The sequence below is a fragment of the Osmerus eperlanus genome, chromosome 12 (assembly GCF_963692335.1).
Source record: "Osmerus eperlanus chromosome 12, fOsmEpe2.1, whole genome shotgun sequence".
In the NCBI taxonomy this organism is placed as follows: Eukaryota; Metazoa; Chordata; class Actinopteri; order Osmeriformes; family Osmeridae; genus Osmerus; species Osmerus eperlanus.
The window spans coordinates 7,172,622-7,191,665 of record NC_085029.1 but is presented as its reverse complement, the minus strand read 5'-3'; the positions used below and the strand labels follow the sequence as shown (position 1 = coordinate 7,191,665).

Sequence of the window (19,044 nt, the reverse complement as noted above, 5' to 3'; positions counted from 1 at the left end):
TATCTACCACTCTGTTATTGTGATCTAAAAACGAATGGTTTAAGTCTTAAACCAACTAGCCTACATCATCTTCTTAAACTTTAAGAAGATGATGTAGGCTAGTTATTTTAACAAACAGAACCTGTGCCACCGAGAAAGGTGTAACAAATAAACAATGTGATGTTGTAAGGAATTGCATCCACTGTTCTGTGGTCTGTCTTCCGATCAGTGCTGCATTTCAGCTCAAGTCAGTGTTGACACACAGCATTTCAAAATGAAGACACATTTGTATATTCATATCTGGCATGTAACATTCTAATATTCATTTGAATAACCATAAAAACCTTGAAGAGCCCTTTAACTAGGCTGGTGTTGATCATATACTGCAGCCAAAGTCAAGCACTGGAATTTTTCAATCCCACTCTTGCTTTTTTGTTTGCTTTTACCACTCTTTGACCACACTGATTCATGTCAATTGTCTTTCAGTTCCCCATTGGAATGGTATCAATAAATATGTCTGTGATCTTGGGGCCCATCAAAGAGAGAAAGACAAAAACGCCAATGCATCAGAGTCAAGGCCTACGTAGTCAAGGCTGGCAGCGCCGTGAGCATCATCATGTAAAAACAAGTGACTGTTATCCTCCGTTAATCTCCTCACATATCAACATTAATAAATCCAATGAGCATGTGTTGTTTTCTCATTAATTACACACTATCTTCTTGTCTTCTTGATGCTTATGGACAGTCTTATATTCAAGGTTAGCTTGTGAGTTTACAGTGTCTGTCCCCGGATAATGTCCTGGAGGTTGGCAGCTGGGGAGGCAGTGCTGTAGGACCGGTCAGCAGGGGGTCTGGATGGCCTTAGCTGTCCAGTCAGACCTGGCCACCAGCAGCCTCGGTCTCTCCCCTGACCCCTGGATCAGCTCTTTACCCCTGGGAGGGGGAGATACAGAGAGATGGCGGGGGGGAGGGAGAGATACAGAGAGATGGAGGGTGGGAGGGAGAGATAAAGAGAGATGGAGGGTGAGATGCAGAGAGATGGAGGGTGAGATACAGAGAGATGGAGGGAGAGATACAGAGGATGATGGAGAGAGGTCAAAAGATCCAGAAAGAGAGATGAATATGGAGAGGAAACAGAGGTGACCATGTGGGAAAGAGAAAGCCGTCAAAACAGAACTCCCAAGTTTCTATTGCCGTTATTATTTTGCTTTCCATGGAATAGTTTCCATGGAAACAGAAGACCTCCTCACCGGTGGTAGTCGAGGCCCACCAGGCTGACCCCGTTAACGGCCAGGATCTGGTCACCGGGACCCAGCCTGCGGCTCCTGGCTGCAGGGGAGTCAGGAACCACAGAGCGGATAAAGATACCGGACATCCTCAGGGGAGTGTCCTGCAACCGGCCAGACAGCTCAGTGGTTCATATACAGTAGTAGAAGTATGTAGACATGTCTGTGTGCCAGTGATGTAGAAATATACTGATGTCGAAAGCTCAGTGGTGGACCATTTTACTGCAGATTATGAGGTCACAGTTACTGTTAAAATACAAAAATGCATATAATGAGTGCAAAAAAGAATACACATAATAAAGAATTACATAATAGTAATTTACATAATATTATCACTATATGTATGTATAATCACTGTATAATGTGTCATAAACAGATGTCAATGGAATTATAGTTTTTTGCAATCACTAGGACCTGTTTTTCAATACTTGGGTCACATTTTCAAAACTCTTCATGCAGTTCTCCTATCCAACTTTCAGCTTGGCACAGCAGTTATTTTCCCATTCAAAATGCACTAAAACTACCAAAACATGTCATACATGTCTCAAATCAACACATCATTCCATTACACTGACAAAGGTTGTCACCCAACAAGCACAAAAACATTGACCTAAAAAACATCAGCATTACACAATGGGTGGTGAAATGCCACATTGTCCCATACAATAACAATTTTTGGGCCATTTTGCCTCACTGCAACCCGTTCCTGATCAGCCACAATACTTCCACAGAGGTCATCCAGGAATGAAATGAGACGCTCGGTGTGTATGGGACAATTAGTGGTTTATGGAACAGCAGACCATCAGGTGTTGTCAATGAATGCATTTTGCGCCAAAGCAATTAAAAATTATCCACAGACTCGCCAACACAGACTGCTGTTGTGCTTCACGGTATGAAGACTTTAGAAAATGTAACCTAAGTATCGAAAAAAAAGGTCCTTGCGATTGTCCCAAAAAACTGTAAGAGGGAAGGGAATAATAATAAAACCTCAATTAAGCATCAAGACTGCACCTTTTACACACGACCACCAGGGATCAGCAGTGTCACCGCTATAAAGAGGTGACGAGCTAGTGATGTGCCACAGCTAATAACTTGGACTCCTCTCTCGACTGTGAGTGATGGATCGTATATGCTTACTTAGAAAAGGAATGTACATTGAGATGAAAACAGGGCCCTAACCAAACACCCCCCACTGACTTCCACGTCAGTGGGGGGTGACACAGCTGACACAGAAGGAGATAGGGGCTGCATCTCACTACTGTCAGAAAGCCTACTTCCCTCATAGTCTGTATGGCTGCATCTCACTACTGTCAAACCCCCTAGTCCCCTTCATGTATCTGCATTTACATTTTTTAAAACCCTGTTAAAACTGGGCACAAACTCATTAGGGAGATAATAGTTACTGATTGGAACTAATATTTAACGCCCAGTCCAGTGTGGATAATGTTGAGGGCAGAAAGACAAAAGAACAGTGCTTCGGAACTTTTGAGAAAACGTATGTCCATGTACCCTGCTATTAACAACCTCTGCTTTTACCAGAGATGGATGCGTTGGATCTTTGACCTGTAAGAGCCCCACCGCCTCTCAGATAACCATCAGGCCAACTTTGGGAGGATGTGGGGAGGAGGGTGGGGGTGGAGGCGATGATGACTGTGAGTTATTCCCTGCTCTTAGTGGGCTCACGCTGAGGTCAAGGTTGATACTAACTCACTGCGGTCATGGGCACGCTCGGAGGATGGATCGTGTGTGTGTGTGTGTGGAGTTCCCCCGCTTCCTCCTGGCCACTCACCCTGGCATCCACAAGAGCCAGGCCAAGACCTCGCTCTCCTCGCTGCAGCTCCAGAGTAAAGACCTCTTGATCTTCCTCCTCCACCTCCTCCCCCAGGAGGATGCTGTCAGTGCAGTCTGCCGACAGGAAGTCTTCCTCGAACACATCTGCTGAGAGAAGAAGAAAGTCATGGGTGTTTTTCGGATTCATTGACGAAATCAGATTCCAAAAGTGACCATCTGGTTCGACTATGGCGAAGGCCGTTTTTTCATTTCAAAGAATTCAAAAACAAAGAGCTCTTTACCGTCTTCCTGGTGGTTCCCGCTGGTGAAGCTGCTCCAGGGGGGCTGACCCTCTCGCCCTCTCCCCCCGTAAGGGTGCTCTGTCTCTGGGCAGGAGGGGTCCAGGCCCGACCTCCTCCCTCCTCCAGGCTCCAGCTCTTGGCTCTGGAGCTCCAGGCTCCGTAGCTTCTGGGTAAGGAGGTCCTCACAGGAGTCAAGCCCAGTGCCGGGGCCTCCAAGGGGGGGAGGCCCCTGGAGGGAGGCCTGGGAAAGGGGCTTCTCAGCCAGAGGAATTTCCAGAGACTGCAGACAGGCCTTGGGGAGTGCGGCCATCTTGACCAACTTTGCCTCCAGAGGGGCAGCGGCAGAACCCTGGACGGAGGGAGAGGGTCTCGAGAGTAACCCATGCTAAGCAAGGAGGAGGTTGAAATGTGGGGGAATAGGTACACTTGTGCATTGTATGTGTGTTCCAGGAATCTCAATGCAGCCTTCCTTGTATTTTGTTACAAATGGCAAAAAATGCTACAGAAAAACTGTCTGTGTGTGTGAGAGTGTGTGTTTTACCTGTCGTGGCGTTTCCCCAGGTGTGTGAGATCCGGAGAGGGAGCAGACAAACGCCCGGAGTGTGTCGAGCTGCTCGCGGAGGGCGGGGTCTCCCACCACTCGGCCCAGCTCCAGGATGAAGCCCCCTCCAGGGAGCAGCAGGGGCGGGTGGCTGTCAAAGCTCTCCAGCACCCCGGCTGAGGAGAGAGGGAGGCGGGGTGGTGTTGCGAGGGGGCGGGGTGGGCAGAGGCTTGGTTAGGGTGAGAGGGAGACATTACCCCCCCCCCCCGAACACCTACCACCACCCCCACCACACCTCACCCCCCCACACCTACCACCACCCCCACCACACCTCACCCCCCCACACCTACCACCACCCCCACCACACCTCACCCCCCCACACCTACCACCACCCCCACCACACCTCACCCCCCCACACCTAACACCCCCCACCACACCTCACCCCCCCACACCTAACACCCCCCACCACATCTCACCCCCCCACACCTACCACCACCCCGCCATCTCTCCTCACCAGTGTTGTCAGCCTCCGGCCTGTCTTGTGGGGTGGGGGTCCAGGCATGGGGGCAGGTTGGTGGAGGGCTGTAGCCCGCCAGCAGGTGATGCAGCTGGGCCAGACTCAGGGAGGGGAACTCGGATCGCAGGGTGGTCCAGGAGGCCTGTGGATGATGACGTTGTGGTCATGGTCAGCATCAATCATGCTGACCACTGCTCTGTCGCTCCCAGCCCCACAACAGCCTCCCAGACAGAGTGATCCACACACACATACATACACCCTCCTCCAGTCTCTCTAGCTGCGTGTCTGCCTGGTGAGATCAGGCTGCCTATGGAATGACTGGTGTTGCAGCTGGAAGTTGGAATAGCAGACTGGTTTGGCTCAAACATGTTTCATTAGGATTCACACCACAGAGTGTTGAACAATGTTACATTAGCAATCAAGCAAGGGAACGAAATGGACAGCGAAAGAGAGAGAGAGAGAGAGAGAGAGAGAGAGAGAAAGACAGAGACAAAGAGTTCCCTCAGAAGATCTTAGTTGAGGTCTACAAACAGCATGTTCGTAAAGGGTGACACGGCAGAGAGGGTAGGTCAAGGGAACTGTACTGAAGTAGCCTCACGTCATTTTCCTTCACTGAGCATGAAAGGGCCTTTGTTTTCTCACTACTTAATCCTCACACAGTAATCTCCCGGTTAATCATTTCTGTAGACTGTTATATCCAACTGTGTGCGTGTGTGTATGAGAGTGAGTATTATAAGCCTGCCTATATACATGTGTATGTGTGAGTGTGTGTATGTGTGTGTTTGATTACTATACACCTGCCTGTATGTAAATGTGTGTGTGAATATGTACGTATGTGTGAGTACTGGGAAGCCTGCCTGTGTGTGTATGCGCGTGTGTGTGTGTGTGTGTGTGAGCTGACCTGCACCAGGCTCTCCCTGGGCGTGGCCAGCAGATTGACAGCGGAGGAGAGAGTGTGTGTGTGCTCCAACACCAGCTCTCCCAGACCTGCCCCAGAAGCATGAGCCCAGTCCAGCAGTAGGTCCAGGTTGGCCCGGACACACACCCCTCTTGACCACTGGTAGAAACCTGACTCAGAACCTGCGCACACACACACACACACATACACACACAGAAAATATCATAAATCACCATTTTTATTTGGTGAAGCATTGTAAAAAAAAAAGAAAGAAGAAGAATTGTGTGTGTGTGCATGCGTGTGCATGCGTGCGCACATGCGTGTGTGTGTGCACGCGTGTCCGGACGTGGGCCTCCCCACCTCTCTCCATCAGCTTGTTGAACAGAGAAGCGTTGATGAAGTAGAAGAGGTAGGCGAGCAGCTGGGAGGAGATCTCCTGGTGGACCTGACAGTCCTGGAGCAGCCGTCTGGTCTCCTTCAGAACCTCCAGGACCTGCTCCGTCTCCCCAGGGACCGGCAGACCACCGCTGCCCAGGGACGGCTCACTCTGCCTGGGCATCGGCTGCTTGCCACTCCCCTTGAAGGGGTTGCATTCCAGCAGGCCTGGCAAGATAGGGTACAGGGCCTAGGAGGGACAGAATGGAGTTGGCCGCAGCTGAAGTGGAGAAGTTTATCATGTTTCAAAAAAAGAAAAGGACTCCAGTTTCAAGACCCCCTATTAACCAGTGTGTAACACACCGCACACCCCATATACAAACACACACCAAGCACACAGGTATCACACGCACCCCGTGCACACACCACACACACACCGTACGCACACACCACACACACACAACACACACCACATGCACACAGTGCAGGAATGTGAGATAAGATCATTCTGCCAACAGGAGATCCCATGGTAAAGGGATGCATTTCCCATTTCGTCATCCCATTTTCTCTCTTTCTCTCTCTCTCTCTCTCTTTCTTTCTTTCTTTCTTTCTCCCTCTCTCCTCCTCCCTCTCTCCATGATGTCCTCCCTCCCTCGCCCTTCTCTCTGGCGGTGTGACCAGAGTGCAACTCCCTCCACAGCCAGGATTAGCCTGCTGGAGCAGAGCACGACAAGGCTAGCTTTGTTCAGGATAATTGCACACAGATATCCCCAAGCCCCCCCATCTCCATACGTTCCCCCCTCCCTCCCTTCCAGCACCCCCATCTCTATACGCTCCTCCACCCCCTCCACGCCTACAACCCATATCCATATGCTCCTAACCCCCACCCCTCCACACCCCATATCAATATCCATACCCTCCTTCCTTCCTTCCATCCTCCCCCCTCCCACACCCCATATCTATATACATACCCTTCTCCCTCCCTCCCCCTTCACTCCATGCCCTCCTCCCATCCAGCCTCCCTTTCATCCTCTCTCCTCCCAGCCTCCAATCCAGCCTCTCCTCCAACCCCCCCAGCCTCCCATCCATCCTCTTTTCCTGTCCCCCTAGAACAGAACACCCCCCCCCCCTCAGCCTCCCATACAGCGTCCCTTTGTACCCCCCCAGCCTCTCTATCAGACTCACTAGACCAACCAACCCCCCCCCCCCTAGCCTCCCATCCAGCCTCTCTTCTTGTCCCACTAGACCAGCCCTGGCAGTGGGTCTACATTTTTGAATTTTGAGTCTGGCTGGTGTGGGCTTGGCATGGCCTAGCTGCTGACTGGCGACTTCTGGAAGAATCCGCCCAGGCAGATAGATCACTTTACACCAGCCATCCCCAGCTGGCTCCACATGTTACTGGATGAAAACCCCTGTAATGTTAGACTGTGGAAACGGGTGGAACTGAACCCAAACAATGTCCCGGGGGGAGGTTTACAGTTGGGAAATGTTCCTCTTGTCAGAAGTGTGTGGTGCTTGACCCAGCAATCCTCTCTCCTCCTGTATCCCACATCTACCCATGGTTGTCTCGCTGGCTAGGCCTTTGTGTGTGTGTTCATTTGTGTTTCTCTGTGGTTGTGCGGGACGTTTGTTTGTGTGTCTGTGTCTCTTGGTCAATATGTGTGTGTAATTATTTGTGTCTGTCTGCCTGTATGTGTATGTTGTGTGTGTTTGGATTGGTCTGTAGATAGCGTGTCTGTAGATAGCGTGTATACAACATTCTCGGGTGTGGCCAGTCACCAAAGCATCATCAAAACACCCACACATTTTGGATGCACCTAACCCTGAAAGGACCCTTTTTAATGTTTCTCTGGTTGGAGGGGAGAGTTCCAGGCTGGTCTCTTTAGTGTTTCTCTGGTTAGATGGGAGAGTTCCAGGCTGGGGTTCTGCTCTGTGTGATTCAGATGGGAGTATACGCTGACCACGCCAGCTCTGGAGGAAACAAGTATTGAGTATGGAAACAGTCCTCTTCCTGTTCGCTCTGACAGCCTGTCTTTCTCTCTGACGCATATGTCTGCACGCACATACATTGCACACACACTTACATGCACACACACATGCATGCGTATACAAAATTAGACACGCATACACATTCGGACGCACACACGGAAGCCATCAATCACAGATTCTCTCACATATTCCACACACACACACACATTCCAAGTGTTGCCGAGTCCAGTTGTGTGCTGTCAGAGTGATAGAGCACAGCCAGCTAAAACCACAGATCTCTGATGACCATGATCGATGGGAGTCCAGAACAACCCAGACAACCACACAATCACCCCACCCACACTGCCTGACCGTCCCAGACTAAAATCAGCCCGTAACCAGCAAACCACACGACATACAGTGATAACATGGAGGCCTGGAGCTGGTTCTCTGAAAGGGTCTCATCCCAGATCTGGGAACCTGTACTGCCAGACCGGGGGTGCAATCACCCACACTGTAGGAAAGATACAGTAAGGTAAGGTATCTCTCTCTCTCTCTCTCTCTCTCTCTCTCTCTCTCTCTCTCTCTCTCTCTCTCTCTCTCTCTCTCTCTCTCTCTCTCTCGCTCTCTCTCAGAATTTCACTCCTCTCTCTCCTTTTTCCTCCAACCTATCTCTATCTCTCTCTCTCACACACACACACAGACACACACACTCACTCACTTTATTCTGCAAACGTAGAAATATGCCTGTCACAGTCAACGGGACGGAGGCTCACCAGTTACACTCTCCAGGAATGTCTCCAGTTTCCTCCTGCGAGACATGACACAGCTCTCCTGCCTCTTCCTTCCTCAACAGGAAACATATATGGACCATTCCTTGGCCTTCCTCTTTCTGTGAGTAAGGCCTGTGAGTGAGGCCTCTCTTTCTCATAAGCATACTAGCTGACACTGTGCTTATGTTAGCCTTCTGCTCCAGGGCATACCATGGTCATAAACCGGGTTAGGCCTGGGAGAGGTGATGGGTGTGGAGACGTATGGGTTAGGGTGGAGGTGATGGGTGTGGAGGCGTATGGGTTAGGGTGGAGGTGATGGGTGTGAAGGCGTATGGGTTAGGGTGGATGTGATGGGTGTGGAGACGTATGGGTTAGGGTGGAGGTGATGGGTGTGGAGATGTATGGGTTAGGGTGGAGGTGATGGGTGTGGAGATGTATGGGTTAGGGTGGAGGTGATGGGTGTGGAGGCGTATGGGTTAGGGTGGAGGTGATGGGTGTGGAGGCGTATGGGTTAGGGTGGAGGTGATGGGTGTGGAGGCGTATGGGTTAGGGTGGAGATGATGGGTGTGGAGGCGTATGGGTTAGGGTGGAGGTGATGGGTGTGGAGGTGATGGGTGTGGAGACGTATGGGTTAGGGTGGAGGTGATGGGTGTGGAGACGTATGGGTTAGGGTGGAGGTGATGGGTGTGGAGACGTATGGGTTAGGGTGGAGGTGATGGTGTGGAGGCGTATGGGTTAGGGTGGAGGTGATGGGTGGGGATGTTAGTGTGAAGGTCTACAGTTGCTATGACGTCTGTTCTTGACCCTCCAGGAAGAAGATGTGTGTTCGGACATGTGAGCTGTCATGTTCTGTCTCTATTCGGAAAACACTAGTTTCAAATGATCATTTAATTTGGTTTCTTTATATCGACATCTTTAATATGATGGGATTCTGCTACACTGAGAGGGTTAAGTCATTTTAGGATTCAACCACCTGGCAATACTTGACCACTAGCTAATGATGGTAGCTCACACAGACACATACAGAGACATACACACAAATACACACACACACAAATACACACACACAAATACACACACACACACGCAAACACTGACAGACAGGCACACAAATACACACAGACCGATACACACAAAGACAGACACACAAATATACACCCACCCACGCACCACATTCACACACAGAGACAGACAGGATGCCACTCATGCACAGACGCACACACACACACACACACACAGCACAATGCCCTTGCTGTGCTGTGTCCCCTATCATAAAGGCCTGAGTGTGGTGGGGCTATAAGGCAGGTCTATCAGACAGTTCCCTCAGTAGAAGGCCTCTTTATGCTCCATCTCTCTGATTATTATTCTTTCTCGCGCTACCATCGCGTTCTCACACGACGGCCAAGACGATCGAATGTTTAAGCCGTTTTAACAATGGAATGTTTTGCTTTGAATCTTGCCTTCTCGGTTTTTCGACTTTGTTTAAAATAACTTCCACGTGTTGAATTTTCACAAGTCCAGTTTTAGAACTTTCTCTGAATGTTCTAAAACCACCGACGTTCCAAAAGCAGTTCAAAACAGGGGTTTATGCATGTACTGTCAGTTATGGACCAAGTTTACAGTACGATGGACAGCAAGAAGCCTCACATTCTGAGATGAGAAAAAGAAAGCCACAGCCAAACCACTATCAGTAAGATCTTAAACCATACTGGTCTCATTAAAACTAAAACCCATTGTTACTAAACATAAGCTTCTGATTGGTCTGGGCAACAGACTGCTTTGCTTGAGCCTGTGGAATCCTAAGAGAGCTAATGTCTGCATGTTGTGGTGGGGTTAGGCTGGCATGTGTGTGTGTGTGTATACCTTGGTGAGGTAGTAGACACACTGCTGGAAGGTCAGCATGATAACCTCCTCCAGAACTGTCATGGTTTCCTCACTGGCCGACCGCACGCACGACAGACGCATTTCTAACAGGGCTGGCACACACATACATACTTAAATACAAACGTAAAATACACTCACTTCACGTATGAAGACAATCTGTACATTAAACCTACAGTATACTGCTACACAGAGATTAACAGACATCAGTAAAGAAGATACTGTTTCTGCGGATACAAAAAGGTCCATGAACATGTAAAGGACCGTTATTTCACAAGGAATAAGTTGAGTTATTGATCAACTTGATGGCATTACAAAGGTGGAATTCATTACCCATGTTCTCCTCCAGCTCCTCCTCCTCCTCCCCCACCTCCTGCTGTTCTCTGCGGCTCCTCCAGGCCAGCAGGGGGGGCAGCTGGTGCTGAATGAAGTTGAGCAGCTCCAGGGCGTTGGACATCCACACCACCAGGGGGCGCAGCGCTGACAGAAGCTCTGCCATGGCCAGACCTGGCTGCTCCTCTGGCTCTGAGCCCTTTCTGTGGCAATGGGAATACGAGGCACCAAAGGACTAACAACATCTGAAGTCACAAGTCAAAGAATTGTTGGTATTGTAGTCCCACACAGTATACACAAAGACTGGGGCAGATCGACGGAGATCTGGATTAAGATTCGGTATGTCTACTCACATCTCTATTTATATCTATTCATTAGTGGCGCAGGGCTATTGAACGATACCACAGAGAGTCATTTGTCCTTTTAAGATTATGTTCTGAAGGTATCGCAGATGTGATGTACAGACTTACCCTTCAGACTGACCAGTGGCCAGCTCCTTGGTGTGTTCCTGGCGAGACAAAACAGCCCACAAATCAACCAAGAAAATCATCCTCAAGCTTAAACAAGCACCGCCTCTGAGCATACATTCACCCTCACACCCACCCACACACCCACCCACCCACACACCCACCCACCCACACACCCACCCACACACCCACCCACCCACCCCCACACACACACAAACACTCACCCACATGGCGTTCTGGACCTGGCTAGCGGTGAGCAACAGCAGCCGACGGAGGTCTGAGGTGTGGAGCCGGGAAGCTGAGTACTGCAGGCACACGCACAGCAGGAACGCCACGCTCAGCGGAGGGCCCTCCGCGCCAGCACCCGCCATGGCGACGATCTCCGCGACGACACGCTCCTCGTGCTGCGTGCTGTAGTGCAGGGTCAGGTCCTGGCCCCAGGGGTCCTTCAGGTAAGGAGGGGCCCTTCTCTGGGGGTGTCTGGGTGTCTGGGGGTGTTGGGGCCCCTGGGGGCCCCTGGGTGTCTGGAGGTGTTGGGTCCCCTGGGGGCCCCTGGGTCCCTGGGGGTGTTGGGGTGTCTGGGGGTGTTGGGGCCCCTGGGGGCCCCTGGGTGTCTGGGGGCCGGGTGCTGAAGAGGAGCAGGTGGAGCAGAGCAGCTCTGCTGGAGGGGGTGTAGGGGTGCAGCTCGACAGCCAGGGGGCGGTAGCAAGCGAGCCATCAGGAGTTTCAGAGTTGACATCCTGTTTGAATGTTAGGATACAGAAACCAGATGGAGTTAACAGGGAAGCATATTTTAAAAAATGCTGGCGTCTGTCTGTGTTTTCATCTCTGGACGTGTATCTAGAAGTAGAGTACACACCTGGGGTGTAGTAACCAGGCCTGTGGGGTCTTTGAACAGGAACAAATAGTGCCCCCCCAGTCCGATGACATCACCGCTGCCCAGCTCCGCCTCTTCGCTCACGGCCTCCCCGTTCCTCGTCGCCACAGCGCCGCCGAAGGGGCGGAGCCAGGTGGAGTTCCCATTGCCACGGCGACGCAAGCAACAGTGTCTCGGCTGGATGTCGGGGCCGGAGAGCTGGACGTCGACCTTTGACACCTCGCCATCCCCACTGTGTCGGCCAATCACGGTGCTCGACCCGCCGAGCAAGTAGATGATAAAGTCCTGAGGGAAGATGGAGGGAGTTATGAAGGAGTGAAGTGTGTGGGGGAGGGAGGGAGGATGGGGTGGAGAGGAAGAAGGGTCTGAGAAAGAGACAGTGGGGTCTGCAATATCATACAGTATCTTCCACATCGCATAACTCTAACATGTCTCATATCTCTAACATGTGGACCTGTGACCTCCAGCAGTAATCTGATCGCTGGGATCTGGTGGCATAAATTGGCAGTGATCCCTGTGCGCCCAGCAAACAGGCTCTGGTTAATCACCATGACAACAGGACCAGCATGAGAAGATTAACCTCCCCCCCCTTTGTTAAGCTTGTATTTTCCAACATGGCCAGAATTACAGAATTATTCCTCAAATGCGTTCCTTCACCCCAGTTCTAATTGTTCATGGCCGCAGCACGGGGGCGAAGTTAAAACGATTATTCCATCCACTTTTCCTGTGTGATATCAGTTTAATTAGATTCCACAGTGAGTATTTGGAAGACCGATTTGCTGAGGTAAAAGTAATATATTTGTGCGTGTGTTCAATTGGTGTGTGATCACTCCAGATAGCTCCATAACACATATGTGTGTGTTTGTGTGTGGCAATTTGAATCACTCAGTGCCCAGTGGTAATCAGACAGGAAACAGGGCCACTGTCGTCCCTTTCTGCTTCCTGCTCTGTGTTTTCACACACACATTTTAGGTACACACTGATCTCTCTCTGCGTCACTCTCTCTGTCCCTCGCTCTCTCTCTCTCTCTCTCTCTCTCTCTCTCTCTCTCTCTGTGTTTCTTTCCAGAGAAAGACCAGGGCTGTTTCTCCATCTCATGCCTCACATGTTCCTACTGCTGTTTTCTGTTCATGGAGACAGACACAGATGCTGTCTCCATGAGAAGAAGCTATGTCTGTGATATCGGAAATATCGTCATCCAACACATCCTAAAACATCCTAAAACATCACTAAAGTATCCTGCCTGTGTGTGTGAGTGTGTGTGTGTATGTGTGTCCATGTCACTGTGATTCCAACCAGAGTCGAAGCAGGTTCAGTCTCTCAGGACAGCTTGGAACCAGAAGAAAGAGGTTTACCTCAGTGATCAATGGAGTACATGTTTATAGACTAAACACACCACAAACCTGCAACTTGCTGTGAACATTGGCCTGCTTTGAACACCCTGAGCTTGTATGTATGTATGTATGTACTGTATGTGTGTGTGTGTGTGTAGCAGATACCTGTGTGAGGCTGTACCCTCGCAGCAGGAGGAGGTAGGGGCAGTCGTGAGGAGGATGAATAAAGTACTGTGTGACACTATCGTCACTGCTCTCCGTCTCCTCCCTCTCCCACCCCTCTCCCTCCCTCGCCCCTCTCTTCTCCCCCTCTGCCGGTGCTCGCTCCATCCCTTCCTTTTGACAGGGCTCTGGGACACTTTCCTCCTGAGGGTTCATTCCAAGGTTCTCATCCTGGTTCCAAAGCTGACCCTGTTGGTGGTTCTCCTCCAGCTCCTTCTCTGGGTCGTGGCTCTGAGTGTGGTTCTGCGGTGCCGAGGCAGGGGTCTGGTCACTGAGGTCCAGCTCGCTCAGACTCCTCCACAGACTGTGGCCCCGGCCGAGGGCCCTCTCCATCAGGGAAGAGGTGACCCGCGAGCGGCTCTTCTGGAGCTTCCGGGCCTGGGCGTTGATGCCTGGGGGAGGGAGGGTAAACATGGGCCTGGAGGGCTGAGGGAGGCCTGTTCAAACAACCACATCCACTGTACACGTATGTATAAACACAGACTGGAAAAGGGCGACCCCAATATGAGTATTTTTAATGATGCAAAGAGGTATGTGTGTGTATGTGTGTGAGTGTACGTGTGTATGAATGTGTTCATGTGTGTGAGATTGTGTGTGTATGCGTGTGAGTGTGTGTGTGAGTGCCAGAGTCAACAGCGTAGGGCTACGAACAGGAAACGGCCTCTGCCTCTGGAGAGACAGGTTTGATGGGAAGAGAGCATCATCCTCAGCAGCCCAGAGCAAACGAACACAGATAGGGGACTATCACGAGCTGGGGCCACAGTAAAACAAACACATAACAGGACGCACCCCTACAGCACTTCCCAGCTGTTTCAACCCTGACCAGGGGCGTTACTGGACAGACATGACTCTACTCTACATGATTCAATTCAACTCCACCTTTCAGAGTGTGTTTGATTTGAACCCCAGGTGTGATGGGCAGGCAGTGTTACCAGCGGTGACAGTGTCTTTCTCCCTAGCCCTCTTCTCCTCCACGGTGCTCCTCCGCTGAATCTCGAAACGCCGTGCCAAACCCTCTCGGGGTTTCCATAGCGACTGCAGGAGGAGGGGTTTCTCGTTGTCGCCAACCACCCGGAAGCATTCCATCCTCCATTGGTGTTCACCCACATGGCCAATGGCGTCGCAGAGAACATAAGACTCCGCCTCCTGCTTGCCTAGTCCGTACCTGGGTGATGAAACATTTGTTACAATAAGCAGCTAGTATTGTTATGAATTATTTTGTTTTGCAAGCAGTTCATAAACATCCAAAAGTCAACAGTTCTTTATAAGCAGTTTACAGCCAGACTAGAGTCAGAGTAAAGATTGATTTAATTAGGAACCAATAATTGAAAATAATACTGATCCCTTCACACAATGTTGTATTGATAATCTGTTACTAAAACCTGAGGAATTACTAAAATCATCATAACTGTATTATACATGAAAAAGCAATGAGGAGGAATAACTACTTAGAATGTTCCGTGGTCTACTACAACACGTTATTTGTGTGTGTGTGTATGTGTTTGCGTGCTTGTTTAAGTGTGAGTATGTGTGTTTGTGTGTGTATGTGCGTTTTCCTATATGTTTGTGTGGTTTTCTGTACGCATGTGTGTGTGTGTCGGATAGAGCAACGACAGAAGCCTTCTTTTCGAAGAGAGAGAGAGAGAGAGAGAGAGAGAGAGAGAGAGAGAGAGAGAGAGAGACAGAGCGAGAGAGAGTCTGAGCAGACCGGCCTCCAGACGTCTGTGGTCTGTTCTGTTTCCACATCGCCCATGTAAACGATGATTCTGGCATGCATGCGCTCAGCATGTTATGACAAACAGCTGGACCTGGAGAACAATGGTTCGGCTGATCTTTATTCCAGAGCACTTCGCCTCCATTGTTCCCTGCTCGTAACACGATCCACATGTTCTTGTGGAACCACCTACAGAACATGCTTCATATGGAACATCCCGAGGAATATTACTCATTCCAACAACTCGTCCCTTGATACACAGCCAGGCACCATCTCATAGTTGAAGCAATAATAGTACTGCACTAAGTACTGCACTAAGTTCACAGAGACATTCACACATGAACAGTAAATGCACACATTCACACACACGTTAACAACATATCCAGTACAAACAATCCCACACACACACACAAACACACGCATACAAACCTCTCCAGGGCCTCTTTGACCAGCTCTTTGGCGCTGGAGTGTGTGGTGGCAAGGACACTCTTGTAGTGGGCTCCCTCACAGATCTCACTGCCAAAGATCTTGAGGATGCCCGGAGCCGTGATCTGATTCGACAGCTCGGAGGGGTCCTCAGTGACAGATAGGTCAACAGGGGTCACTAGGCGGCCATGTTGGAGAGGTCAAAACAATGACAGCACTTTAACTACTGAGCAGCACATGGACCTAGATATTTGACATACGATTCGACATTAAACGTATCACATACTGTCCACTGAAGACAGAAGACTGATAAACTGACCCTTCTGATACTGCCCTAGAAGAACCCTCAGTAAGGTTCTGTTTGGAACACTAAATCAGTCCAACAGAACCTGAGAAGGGTTCTTCTTTCATGTTGTCATGTGACAACATGACCAAAAGAGAAAAAGAATAAGACAGCAGTTGAATTCACGTTAGATACCAACGTACAGCTGTCCTTTCTGGCATAGCCAGGAAGAGAGGACCTGGTGTCTCTAGCCAGCGACATGGGGGCGGAGTTAGGGGCGGAGCCACGCTGGAAGACACCTGACAGGCGGTTGGTATGGCGACGGATGCGACTCCGGCTTGGCTGTCTGACGGCCACTCCCACGCTCTCGTGCGACCTTGTGGAGGAACCAGATGAGCCTGACCTGGAGGGAGGGAGTGCGAAAGATGGAAAAAATAGAGGGAGAGAAAGAGTAAGGGAGATGAAGAGCGGGAACGAGGCAGATGAAAAGGGAGGGAGGGAGGCAGGGATGAACAGGGGGAAAAGGTCAGGTGAGTGATACAGGAGGTATATAGAATTCAGGAAAGACAGTGACAGGGGAATGATTCACAGAGGAAGTTACAGAAGCAAACAAAAAGACAGCCAGAGTGAGAAAGAGAGAGAAAACCAAAGAGCGGTTGAGGAGTAAAGAGTCCGTAGAAAAAGTCACGTCTTTCCCAATTTTGTGACAAACAAATCTAAAGGAAATATTCAACAAAACTGTTCAAGCCCTAGTATGTCTCCCACAGCCTACTCAGATCCTTATTGCAACAAATGTCAGGGTTTAGAACCGAATAGTAAAGACAATACCGTAAATCACTCATTCACATTCATATATCTAATGGCCCCACTATGTACTAACCCATTGTTTTATCTAACTAGTCACATTATTCACCTTCTGTCAGTCCTGCTTACCTCTCTGCTGAAGTTTGCGATGAAATAACAGGGCAGTTTATTTCCCAGCAATCCTGTAAGCTTCTTATTTCAATAAAGGCTTAAAGATTTCTACAGTTAAGTCACTTCATGGGTATGCATATGTGTGAGTGTGTCTATGTTTTTCTGAATGTGGACCACTAGGTTACTGCTAATGATATTATAGCCCTACATACTCTATTGGTATATAATAATGTATTTAGGGATCCATTGATTTTTTGAGAAGTTTAAACCTCAATGAATTAACGTTAAAGCTTGACCAGGTTTGAACAGCGGTAATTTCTGTATGAATTAGATTATAACACATGACTTACTGCAGTGATCCATTTTCACTCGTTTTTCTCCGAAGTTTAACAAAGCGTCTTTTGGGCGAACTAGCAGGTAAAAGTTCGGTCGCGTGTCCAGGTGGCCTCGGCGGCAGAGAACTCAGTTCCTCTGGACTCATCGGTCCGGAATTCATTTAACGCAACCAAACCAATGTTTTTTCAGTATCTTCAAGGAAAAGCCCTACTTGTTACGCGTTCATTCAAACACCAACAACCTAACCTCTGTATCAGTTGTTGATTATACGTTCTGTTATGTATTGTCTTGTTCATCAAGACACCGCGGACAAAGCGCACCCCGCGACAGCTGCTGTCGCGGTGCATTCCATGACACGTCGTCCAGATGTTTGGGTCTCTCGCAGCTGTTCAAGAACTAGAACAGGTAACTTAAGGTACAGCCTTCTCCGCCACCGAATCCACAGTATTTGGAATAGTTGGAATATGGTATCGTCCACGCTCGTTCGAGGATCCAAGTGTCTTGAAAGTTGAAAAACGTGAAAAGTTGGCTTTGGGCTGACCCCTCTTTCGGGTTGAAAAAGGGGGCGGAGAGGCTAGAGCGCACTGATGCGCGCCAGCGGCAGAGCGCAACTGCTTGGAGTCGCCAAGCACCTATAGCTAGTTGCCGACTAGTCCCCCATAGATGGCCAGACCAGGGTCCAACTATTCAACACGCACAGTCACCAGTAGCCTACTAAAGCCGTTTTACACAACGCTCCTCCAATATAGAAGAAATTTGAAAAATACCAGACCATGAGATTGTCCGGTCATGGGTCGTGTGGACTGATGATGGGCTGTCCTTAACAACATTTCTCCGATTGCCATACTCACGCGCCATGAACTCCACCTACTGGCCAGAGGTATAACAGTACAACCTTATCAATCCATGTTTCACTTCCTGAAATAATCTATGTGAGAGGTTCATTGACAGAAATGTGCAAGTTAATGTTGATACGTCGTCAACCCATAATTTTACGTTAACATTATCATCAAATCGTTCGAAGCGTACCGGCTTCTTCAACACTGACAATAAAGCCTGAGTTAAGGCTGATACAATGATGTTTAGAGTTTATACAATGGACGCACGCATTGATGCTGGTTGCCTCATTTCGAAGTTGTTTCATCTATTGTCCACTAGAGGGAGTACTTTTTACATTTTAACCCCTTCAGACCTGGCGTCCATTGGAATGGACATTGCATATTTCTGGGTCTAAACCAATAGAAAATCTGTGATTTCATTATTTGAATGATGCTTATCGAATGATGCAATCACAATGGTGCAATGACCTTTGACTTGATCTGAGAGCGCTTCAGACATCAGACAAGACAAGCATGGCTCTGAAGCTCGAGAGAGGGAGGAGTAAGTGCCTATATTTCATTAAAAATGTTAATTAATGTTCATGCTAGCCTAATACATTTTCTCTCAGCATAATTTTAACCATTTCAAGTGTTAATATTTCAAGTTATTTTGACAATATTCCATTTAATTAAGTTACAGGATTTTTTAAAAGTTTAATGTCCATCCCAATGGACATCGGGAGTCAAGAGATATTAGCCAGCACACATTTAGTCAGTGTCTACATGCAAAGAAAAAAAATACCTATAAGCATTTCATAGCTAAACTATGACTTCACAATTGATTTATATTGTATATATATATATGTATATTAGGTATATAACCCATTTTATCACACATGTGCTTTTAGAGTATAAAGTCGCAGACTTCCTAGATCACCTTGTAAATGGAGAGTTATCTGATCTTGACTGCTTGGATTCAGGAAATGAGGAAGATAAGAGCAGGAATGAGATAGAGGGTAAGTGTAGATG

The 19,044-nt window shown here is 49.0% G+C and overlaps 1 protein-coding gene across 1 annotated transcript; it reads right to left on the bottom strand.

Moving 5' to 3' along the window:
- Positions 1 to 85: 85 nt before the first annotated feature.
- LOC134031317 (ras-associating and dilute domain-containing protein-like) lies at positions 86 to 17,859 on the bottom strand. The gene is made up of 19 exons (XM_062474897.1): positions 17,212 to 17,859; positions 16,150 to 16,349; positions 15,667 to 15,841; positions 14,456 to 14,688; positions 13,712 to 13,915; positions 13,467 to 13,582; positions 11,950 to 12,252; positions 11,315 to 11,830; positions 11,094 to 11,131; positions 10,624 to 10,826; positions 10,273 to 10,385; positions 5,654 to 5,918; positions 5,297 to 5,475; positions 4,393 to 4,537; positions 3,879 to 4,054; positions 3,338 to 3,686; positions 3,055 to 3,200; positions 1,230 to 1,369; positions 86 to 912 (listed from the first exon to the last, which is right to left on the bottom strand). Exons 1-19 carry the CDS (start codon positions 17,355 to 17,357, stop codon positions 819 to 821), a joined length of 3,741 nt encoding a protein of 1,246 aa, XP_062330881.1. The 5' UTR covers positions 17,358 to 17,859; the 3' UTR covers positions 86 to 818.
- Positions 17,860 to 19,044: the final 1,185 nt, after the last annotated feature.